Source organism: Wasmannia auropunctata, unplaced genomic scaffold (assembly GCF_000956235.1).
Source record: "Wasmannia auropunctata unplaced genomic scaffold, wasmannia.A_1.0 LD335987.1, whole genome shotgun sequence".
NCBI lineage: Eukaryota > Metazoa > Arthropoda > Insecta > Hymenoptera > Formicidae > Wasmannia > Wasmannia auropunctata.
The window spans coordinates 1,278,680-1,290,268 of NW_012026903.1; the positions used below are offsets into that span (position 1 = coordinate 1,278,680).

Here is an 11,589-nt window from a genome sequence, read left to right on the forward strand (position 1 = left end):
GGCTATCGGCGTCCCCCATAATTAGCTTTGTGTTGGCGGCGACCACCGAATCTGCGATCGACCGCGAGACGCGTGATTAGGCTAAAGGCCCGGTAAACGGGACCGGCGTTAAAATTGCACCTTGCGCAAAGGGTTAAATTATATAAAACGTTTGACTAAATTTGCTGCACATGAAATACATTACATATAAGAACAAATTCTAAGTATTATTCTTAAAAATTATATATATTTAAAATGTATACATATATATACATATATATATTTAAGAATTTGTCTCCATTTTTATTTTTTATTATATCGCAATGAAACAGTTGTGCACTGTTAGTATTGCATCTCTTTCTTCCATTTGCGTATACTTAAACCTTTTTGTGTATCATATATCATGTATTTCTTCTTTTCTTCTTTGCATCCAGTTTAGCCTGAATATTCTTAGATGATCTCTACCGCCCTAGAGAGAAGATACATCTATCTATTAATTTATCTACCTACAGAAAACTCGTCGCAGGTAGAAATGTCACTTATTGCTTGGCCTTTTGCCTAATCGCGGTCAGCCTAAGTCAAGCCACGCCACTGGCGAAGGCTCGAGGAATGCATGGACGGTGATTCTGGTTTTTGTTGCCAGTTATGCCGAGAGGGAGTCTGGCCTTTGTACTTTATTTTTTGGCCAGAATGGTAAACACCTTGCTCACAGGCGCTGCCCTTCGATCCTACGCCCGCCCTGCCGTCTCCTTTCCTTTCGGTTCCTCCCCCGTTCTCCTTCGGCTCTTTAACCACCTGTGGGATTCCGCGCTAATAGAATTTTTCGAGGCTGGCAATATGTTTTGAAATCGCACAGTTGTGATTTTCGACGAAAATCTAAACGACTTTAAGCGCGATGGGGAATTGCATTTATCATATACAGCATTATTTTTATTGTGATATTTTTCTAAAAATATATTGTGAATGTAAGTTTGTGATTGAATAATACTAAACTATATTTAATTGTTAAAATTTAGAATATATATAAATATATAATATATATAAATATATAAACTTATTTCGTATTTTAGAAAATACTGCGAGGCGATTTTAAAGATTACATTTTAACAATTTTCTCGAAATGATATTTTGTTAAATTAACACATAAGCTAAATAATTAGGTATTACGCTTTATTTGATACACGAGAAAATGACGATCGGCAGTTTCGATATTGAAACTTTCATTATATAATTTTACGTTGAAATATAACTCATAATCACGCTGCTTGTGGCGCGGTGTCGAAGAAATATCACCTGGTATTCCTGGCGTCCTCTTAAGCCGCGACTCATGGGTCTTTTGCGGCCCTTGCGCTCCGCTTCGTATCGATCCCTCATTGCGAACCAGATAAATCGGCAGGCCCCGGCTTCTCGGAATCGACCAGGTAGCGCGGCGCGAGCACAACGGGGCCGTACCTCCGCAATCTTTTCCTACTCCCGTTTGATGCTCCATTGTTCTCGTGCCGCTGTTCGTCTAGACGTACCTCGGTCAGAGCTCGGCCAACTCTCGTTTCTTTTTTTTCTTTATTAATCTTCCGATAGGATGGATGAATCGAAATCCGTGAATAATTGTAACTCAAATGCAAAAATGTACATTCGGTCTAATTCGAACTGCGCAAGAGAAGAGTCGAGAAGCGTCATTCTGTCTTCACAAAATGATTTTCCCGCATCCCTCCCGCTATACTCCTTTCTCAATTCCTTCGTTCGCCGACCACCTGTCGACGATTTCACCACCCACAAGCCGAAACCGGCATCATCTGGACGCCCTGCGAGCCAGATGAAGAAAGAGGGAAAAAAATACGAGAGGACGCACCACGTCGGCGGAACCACGTGGATACGCGGTAATTACGATTAATGATCATAATTACGTGTTCTCGCCCCGTGTGCCGCTATCGCGTCGTACTATCTCTCGTTTTCCCGTGTCACGATATTCGGCGCGCATCGAGCATTAAAAAAAAAGAAGGAGCGAGTCACATGTGCGTCGGGATTATCTTTCTCACGCTCAGGAAAGCGGGACGCTGAGGTGCGCGATTCAAAACCGTGCGAACACGATCGCACAAACGCGCGCGCACGCATGAATGAGACGCATAAATGCGCCGCGTTTTCCCCCGCCTATCGAGCGATAGTTATTGACCTAGCCGCGCCGATACGCCGAACGTGAATCGAGAACGATCGTAAATTCCAGACCGGAAATGCAAACGTGAGCAGCGTGAAGATTTTTTTTATACTTTCACGATAACGCAAGATATCCAATATAATTACACAAGTGTGTATAATATGTATCATAATTTTAAATATCCATAATTTTATCTAATATATTAATTAGGAAATTAACTATCCGGAAAATATTATTATAGATAATTAAACAGCTCGCGTTATACAAAAAAACTAGCAACTCTGCAACTAGCAGGCTGTTTTGCCTTTTTATACATGCAAATTGAAGGGTAAAAAAAAACGATGTGGCAGTGTTAATTTAATAGCATACAAGTAGCAATTTTTATAAGTAATCTAACTGATTTAATTGCTAATTAATATATTACGAAATTAATAAATTATTTTTTACAATTTTGCAAAATTAAATATATTGTGTAGATGTTGTAGAAAAAACTTGTAATACGAGCTCTAGAAATTATCACATTAGCATGAGAAGAATGGATATTAGTACAAAAGAATTTATATATGTGTATATAATATCTGAGATTCAGAGATGAAATTAAAAATAATAATATCTGAGATCCTGAAATAAAATCCAAAACGATAAGAGTCGCGCAAATTGTAATTGAAAAAATTACGCTACCGCAGTCTTATACGTGCGAGACGGTGGGTTGAGATTATGAATATCTGTATAGAATTGCATGCGTAATTGATAATTGATTCCGTTCAGGATTAGAAGTTAGTTTCAGATTACAAATGATATATAAATTACACCCTATATGGAGGGCTGTACATCGTAAGATATAACATTTGGGTCATTTGAATTCCCAAAGGTCGGAAGGGAAAGTGAAAGCGTCATCTAGCTGGCACCTGCTTTCCCATGGCATGCTTCGACACCACCTTTTTACCCTCCATCCTGTACCTCTCTCTTTCTTTTTTTTTTCGGATCTTGATCCGGTGTCATTGGAGACTGAGTATCGATTTATAATGCACACTAATATTAGAGGGAACGGAAATCCCAAAGCTACGAATGCGAATATAGATTATCAATCGATCGCCGTGGATGATGAATCCGGTTCTACGAAACTCCAGCGGCTTCGGGGTACGAATGTTAATCCGGTGATTCGTGAATTCTTATAATGATTCGCTTCTGTCAGAGACAAGGAAAGCCGCGGTTAACGATAATTGATAGACTGACCAGAGATCGAGATGTCGTTGCGGCGCTGCCTGAGACTCCTCTGCAACGCGTGTTGCGTAATGTAATGTAATGCAATGTAATAATGCACCTTAACGTAATGTGGAAATTAGGTGGTGCATCGCGCGGCGGAGGGTGAACGCGTCGAGCGCCTACTTTATTATCAGAAAGTGACGCGCGACACCGGGCACGCTTATCGTCGCTGATCGCGTTCGGCAATTATCCCCCTTCGTGAATCATTACGTGTCGTTACGTTACATATATGCGCGCATATCGTAGCGTGCGTGCGTGCGTGCTTGCGTGCGTGCGTGCACGCGCCGTGAGTGCACTCTGACGAGAGAGAGAGAGAGAGAGCTCGGTGACGGAGCGACGGCGGGATGCGCATCGTCGCGCGGAGCGTTTTACATGTATAATATCTGCCAAGCAGATCAAACAACGCGTCATAACCGTATCATAAATATTTATACAAATTGTATATCCTATGAATTATTGATTATTGACTTTGTAGATGTGACGCGTGCAACTGCGTCAAATTTTAAAGTACCGAGGAGAAATGTCAAAATAATAACAATAACTTTATGAGATGTGTGGCTCACGGCGATCGTAATTTTTTAAATATATGTGGCTAATACGAAATTATATGTAACAACGGGCCGAATGTATGTAGATATTAATTCCGAAGCCAAGGGAGAGAGTAGCATGACGGAACGTAATAAAAATAATCATATGAGAGAATAATAGAGTCACGTGATTTACCTGCGTAACAGACAATGGCGCTATTAAAATTAAATAAGCTGCTTCGTCAAAGGGAAAAATTGCAGCAAAGGAACGAAAGTAGGACACAATATGACGAGCCCGTTCTGCCTAGCAGAGTACAGGCGCTTTACACATCGCCGCTGTCATTACGTCGTCGGGTCTCCTATCCTTTTCGGTGTGTACGAGCCTTTGTTTCATTCACCGACGACCGGCGTACGAGAGAAGAGCCGGCGCGCGAATGGCGAGCGTACGCACGCACGCACTCGAGCGCGGAACCCCTTCAAGGATGAGAATGAGTCGTGGAGAGGAGAAGGAGAGAGCGAGAGAGGACGTGCTCCCTCGGTTTGTGTCTTCCCTCGAGCGCACATCCTCTTCCATTTGGCGGGGACTTTAATTTGGCTCGTACGCGATTACTACGACGACGACGACGAGACAGACAGACCACCTTCCTTCTGTTCCCCTCGCGCTCACAAATGCGATTCTAACACGAGAATTTGCATTTTGTATAATCTTTTTATTGTACAATCGCGTCTTGACTTTTATCTTCTACTTATAGTTATATAATTGAAGAAATATCTGGCCATCTTTTATCAAGATGGAGCTACAATTTTTGTAAAACTTTAATTGATGTAATCTATAATTCGCAATTTATAAATTAGGACTTAATTCTACCTGTGATTTGTTTGTAAAATAAAATCGTTTGAAGGAGCACAAACACACACACACACGCGCGCGAGATATAAGATACATATCAAAATACGCGCATACATCAGAAACACGCGGCATATGAAATTATACTTAGGATTCTGTCCCGAATTTCTCTGTCATGAATTATCAGACTGTCCAGAGTGTGGGCTTGCACGAAAACCATATGAAATATTCATTATAACATTACGTAGCATGAATAACATTATTAACACGTGCCCTTCGAAATTATGTGAACATTTAACAGTTTCCGTTTCCAGTTAGAGCTACAGTTCCAGGTCATAAAATTAAATGACTGATATATAATAATATGTAGGATATGTGTATTACGCATACAATATTGCAAAAAGAGAACGAAATTTTTAGATAGCATTAAACAAAGCTGCGTTTACATGTGTTTACATTCTCTAATTATTTTACAAAATAATTTCAACGTCGGAAAATGTTATCACGCCCAAAATTCTTTTTTGGTTCTAATTTAAAAGGATAGATGAGTTCACACAGAATGTGTAATACGTAGATTCCCTAAACGAGTGCCGTAGCATAAATAGAAGTGCACAAATGGATGATAATGCATAATGTATACGCATCTACATTAATTACTATAGCGCATATATTACGAATATAATATCTATTATAGTATATTCCTGAGTCTTATCGTTCGAGATCCTGTCCGCAATATGCTCCCTCGTGCTTGAAACGGAGTCACGTTGCCCGGTTTCGTCACAGCTGAGCGATGGGAGGCGAGCAGAGCCTCGCCGGATTCAATGGACTTTTGATCAAGACGAAGGACACGTAGTACTCGTCGCGCGTTACTCCCGCCGTGTAATTTCACGGTCGAAAGAGAACGGGGGTACTACGACGTACTCCCGAGAGCGGACGTAGTAACCTCGCTTAGAGAAAGGATAGACCTCTCTCTCTCTCTCTCTCTCTCTCTCTCTCTCTCTCTCTCTCTCTCTCCGACGCTCGAAACAGAGATCAAGGCCGCGTAAATTTTGACGACGTCGTCGTCGTCGTCGTCGCACCTGTGCGTAATTATCGACGATTAAAGGTTTAAATGCTCCCGCGTTTAAAGGGACGCACTCGGATCACGCGTTTCCCACTAGTTCGCGATGAAACGGATCGCCCCTCTTCTTTTCGTTAAAAAAAAATGGAGAATCTAACGGTTCTTTGACAAATTCTTGCACGACTTTCTCTGAATTACTATAATAATACACGCGTTACATCTGATATTGTAACATACACATGAAAAACCATGGGAGATACGACACAAGTGAACGTAATTATAATGCCGTTACGTGATATAAATACGATTATAAATACATTACAATAATTTATAATAATATATTATATATATTTTATATTTATGTATATCCCAGATTAAATACCCAGATTAAATTTTAAATCGAGAGTCGAGACTGCATCGATATTTACGTTAGATAATTTTAGTCCGAAATAATATTTGGCAATATTTTGTTTCTTCGATAACGAAGAAAATAAGCTGATCACAATTCGTAACATTAGACTGCTATTTATGGTAAATGTTACTTTTTTTTTTAATAAATAAAATCGCACTTTTTGTAATAGCGTTAATCGCGAGGTGTTAATCGAACATCTGTCTCGCTTTGTTACAGAGGTGGGAGCAGCTGGTCGTTTCCAAGCTGAAATGGGAACTGTCCGCGGTGACGCCCGGTGACTTCCTAATGCACATCCTCAGCAGATTGTCGATGCCGCACACCTGCGACACTGTGATGGTCCGGAGGCACGCACAGACCTTCATCGCTCTCAGCGCCAGAGGTAAGAATGAGAGACTAATAAGCTATCGAGTAGAATTTAATGACAGGTCGCGACAACAAGCAATAATTTCCCTCGGTTTCGCTCTTATTGATGAGGGAGCATTCTAACACGACTCTTCCAATCTTCCCTCGTTCACGTTACTCGAGCTCGTGGAGTAACTTTCGATTTTCTGAATATCGGGAGGATTGCCGCGTATACAATAAGGAGGACAACGAACGAAGTGCCTTCACGAAGTGCCTTCGTACGCACATTACGCGCTATCGTAAATGTGTCCGTACGTGTGGCGTTAACAACCGGCGACGTGCGTCGTTAACATACCTGCGCATTAATGAAACATACGCGCCTCGAAGGCGCGTATAGAGCGCGCACCGATGGCGGAAACCATCACGTAACAGTCACACGAATCGCTTCATTTTTCCTTGCCTTTCCTCTCTTTCTCGCTTTTTCTTCGTTAAATAGGTCACGCATATATACATATAGACGAGGTCGCCAATAACGCGCTCGAAATGCGCGATGCTTAGGAGGATAATCCGTTATTACGGTTATTTGCACCTTCCGTCTACTCATGCCCATTAGCTCCGAAGGAGGAGAGGAAGGGCCTGCGCGCGCGCTCTATAAAAAATAAGTAGTATAATTTTTTTTTCCGTACGACGACACGACGTGTTATCATTTTTTTACTACTGTTACCGTCATCGTCGCGTCGTAGAACGAGGTTCTCCAGTAAAATATAGACGGTACTACTACTAGATGCAGAAGTAGTGTACATATTTTTTAATAACTGATAAATATTGATAATAAAAAAATATAAATACATTATAATAATTTATAATAATATACTATATATATTAAAATAATATATAAATATTATATATTATTATAATAACCGATAAATGTGCAACGAATAACGATAGTAATAAATAACAAAGAAATTGTTCTATTTTTCTTTCACTTTGAAACTTCTTTAAACCAAAAAAAATTAAATCCACGTGGACTATTCTCACAAAAAGGAATGCGGAAAATGTTGCTTTTGTGGAAAAGTTGTCGATATCCTGCGGCCTATTAGATAATAAGGAAGGCCTTAGGGGCTGTATAAATGTGTGTTTAAATGCCCGGTCACGTTAGGCGTGAAAGACTGGAAGCCTTCTCTGGAATCCGACGTTGGAATTTCACTGCATTTTCGTCGTTTTCTGCTTTTACCAACGTCGTCCTCGTGCATCGCGGCGACTCGCAATTGAGATCTAAATAAAACGTATCCAGATTAGCTAAACCGAATTTGTTTAAAAAGCAATTTGTGAAACAACTTAGAGATTTCTATGAAGGAGTAGAATAATTCTAATCTTACCATTTGTGATTTACAATTTATAATTCGATAATCTGATAAGTAAATCTTCTTTTTATGAAGATAAAAACGAGCTCAGATGATGAATCGAAGTTATTTTTCTATTATTTTTAAAAGGACAAGAGACGTAGCAGAAAATTGAACTGCTGCGCCTTTTCTGGTAGATCCTCAACACAAAAATTCATTTCTCAAAGATTGTTTTAGATAGATCCTTTGTGACTCATGCCCTATTGTCCTTGATTCGCGACGAGAGAGAAAGAGAGAGAGAAAATCCGTCGTCGGGTAGAGTACGCGACGAGATAGACAGACTGATAGCGGGAGAGACTATAAGAAAGATCGAGATCGGGTGCGTTTAAATGTCTGGATGCGTCTGGGTACGGCTGCAGACACATCGGCATAACCCGCGTGTGTCTCCTCCGCTCTCCTCGTTCTTCCTCCTCCGCCTCTCTTCTTTGCGCCTTCCTCTCTCTTTCTCGATTCCTCATCCCGCGAGTCCGCATCGGTCGGCCGGTTGTTATTACAACCGCGATGGCAAAAAAGCGGTGGCGCGCGAAGAGGACCTTCGTCCTTCGTCGTTGCTCCTAATGCTCGTGTTGGACCGCGGACGGTCGGCGGGGCTCCCGAGTCAGAGCGAGAGCGGGAGAAAGAGCGAGAGAGGACAAGCACACGCAGGACGAGGTCGCGGATTGTTTCTCACGGACCAAACTAGGCAACTGCCGCTCTCGGGCGGCGCTCCGCGTTTCTTTTTCGAGAGGAAGCGAGACGATAAGCCGTCTCGAATTTTCCGCGAAATCGATAGCCAAGGGAATAGTCGACGAAAAAATGCACGAACCCCCTCGACGACAGGTTGCATGCTGGATACATCAGAGTTGCGCGAATTAAATTAGAGCACATTGATCAGAAGACTTGTGACTCTAAACCACGGTAGAAATATATGAAACATTCCATTTTTAGCGATTCTATTATAGATTGCGTCTGAATTAAAAATGTAACTATGTAACTTTTCCAAAGAGTCGCGCGCGCGATATTTGTACCTCAAGCTCGTGAAGGAAATTTATTTATGCGGGAACCGATTGCGTCAAACGGAGAGGAGATTCGTACGGAGGGATTACCCGTCGAATCTCGGTACATACATACGGCGCGGCGGCGACGCGTAGTCGTGAATTATTATTTGTTTACACGGTGGCGGCGAATAACGCCGCCGCCGGTCGCGTCGCATCGTCAAGAGCGACGGGAAGTGACGATGCGGCGCGCGCGAGGTGTGTGCGGCTTTGATTATGTAAGCTAAACACTCTCGCGGGGATTAAGTTTCGGTACGCACGAGTACTGGTGCAACGCGATAATTTCGTCTGATGTTCACATTCCATAGCTATCTCCGCGCCCTGCCTCCCCTTCGCGCGTATACAACACCTCTCCGCGCTGCTCATCGTACTCCCTTATTAAACTGGTTTTACGTATCTGCCACGCCGTGCGCGCTCCTAATTTCACCGGTTAATAACCGCGACGTTCTCCCCCCGGGCGATTTAATTGCCGATCAGCCACGATCTTGTCTCGAAGCGTAACGCGAACGGACGCATTGACGCATCGGGTAACTGCCGCGTTTGCATTTTTATTAAAACAGCTTGTGTAGCCTTCTTCTGAAGGGGTTTATCTAAATCTACATTATTTTATGTAAGTTTACCGAACATTTGTATTTTTTTTTTTTTTTTACATTTAAATGTGATATAAATTTCCTTCTTGAGCGCCTTCAAGTTCGAGTTCCCTTAGCTACTTTTAATATAATTATTTTTTAAAAATAGGTCTAGAATTATATTCAAACTTAGAAGGTAAAATCACATTAGTCAAGATCTAAAATGGTAACAAAATGACAGTTTCGGTAGTTAATTTCTGATAAGATGGACAATGCACTATGTTATAATTATAAACATGGTTTCACACATGCGGTCAAATAGCTCAATATATAATATAATAGCTCATTATTAGACAAACTTTTCTTTTCCAATTATTTTAATTAAAATTTGCGAGCGTAAAAATGGCATTACTATAATTTATGCAATATTATAATTTTATCTAACCAACTCTTGTGAACATGAACAGGAACGTGATGTACATACATCATGCTCTGCACATAAATGTATATCAAGTGAGTAATATTGACGTGATGTAATGTGGTTATATAAGATTAATTGGTATACATAATACGTTTATACACTTTTAATCTTTATCTTCATCATCACATACATGGCTTTAAAATTTCGCGTTTTAGAATAATACTCTGATCCTCTGGTAAAAATATAGCGCTTTAAGTCCGATTAGGTATTGACAGGAAATCGAAATATTAACGAGAGTAAGTGGAGCGGTCGTAGGGCAGCGTCCTAAGTGCTAGGGATGAAAACGAAGAATTCTAAATTTGAATTCCGATCGGTTTAATTAATTTTTCTGTCTCTATATTCTAAATAATATTAATATCGGAGGATCTAAAATGCTCGACAAATTACGAAACAGAAAGACGAAAGATTCCTTTTTATTCGAACTAAATTCTTATTACAATTTGAGCGAAGCAATAATTAAACCAATGTCTATTGTGTGAATCTCTCTCGGACTTCAGAATTGTTAAGAACCGCACCGCTTTGCGACTGTCCGCTGTGAAAATCACAGGATACCATTAAAACAAGCGGTTGAGAGAAAGGCAGATGTTAAATATCCTGTATCCTCGTCGAGGACCCGTCGAGGATCGTTTGTGCGCGCATTGAAACGTTAGAACTTTCTTCCTGAAGAAACGAAAGTAACGTCTCGCTGGACAAAGGGGCCACCACGTTCCCGCCTATATCATAAATCTGTCGCGTAATTTCGAGGACTATCCGAGAAATCTCTACGAAAGTGGTTTTTCTCCCCTTCGTTGTTTGCTAACCATAACTGGAGTAAATAACGAAGGGTGTACTTAAGCGAGATAAACGTTCCTGGTGAAAGATCATCCTTATAGAGAAGATGTATGCACCGAAAAAGTCGATGAATTCTGGCAGAAGACAATTATCGATACCATCTGTTTTCTTCGCCATTCAAGTATTAACAAATAGTTAAACATTATTCGAATATCAACACGACTTCTTTTATCCTTTTTCTTTTAGATACAACGGGCACTTTTTCCTTGATTTTGCTCTACAATTATGCCATATATTATTGTCTTGTGTATAACTTTGCGTGCTCTCGGTCTATCATAAACGAAGCGATATCAGCGTGAATCCTGAACGCGAAAAAAGAAATGAAATTTATGTAGGAAAGGCAGTATAAAGTCTCACGCGGGCATATCTTTACTAGTGTAATTATTTTACAGAGTACAAGTTCTCGATGTACACACCGAGCATGATCGCAGCCGCGAGCGTAGCGGCGGCGTTACACGGGCTAGATTGGACCGGGAAGAGTGGCTACGGGCTGGCCGGTCTCCTGGATGAGCTCACCCGTATCACGGCCATCGAACAGGTGAGTAACGTGCGTATCAGAAGCATATGTGCGTCGCGGTGTGTCCACGCTCCCTCGTGATTTTTACGCCGTCTTAAAACGGTCGCGACGTCTTGAAACATTTTCAAGTTCTTCAAGCCCACGGGGGAAAGGGGGAAAAGGGAGGGGG

General features: G+C 41.2%; 1 protein-coding gene across 1 annotated transcript in view; it reads left to right on the top strand.

Annotated features, from left to right (window-relative positions):
• Positions 1-11,589, top strand: part of LOC105454218 (G1/S-specific cyclin-D2) — a 36,717-nt gene that overhangs the window by 22,302 nt on the left and 2,826 nt on the right. Inside the window, exons 3-4 of the mRNA XM_011696697.1 lie at positions 6,460-6,622; positions 11,296-11,441. Coding sequence (XP_011694999.1) covers positions 6,460-6,622; positions 11,296-11,441 — 309 coding nt within the window. The remainder of the gene's footprint in view (positions 1-6,459; positions 6,623-11,295; positions 11,442-11,589) is intronic.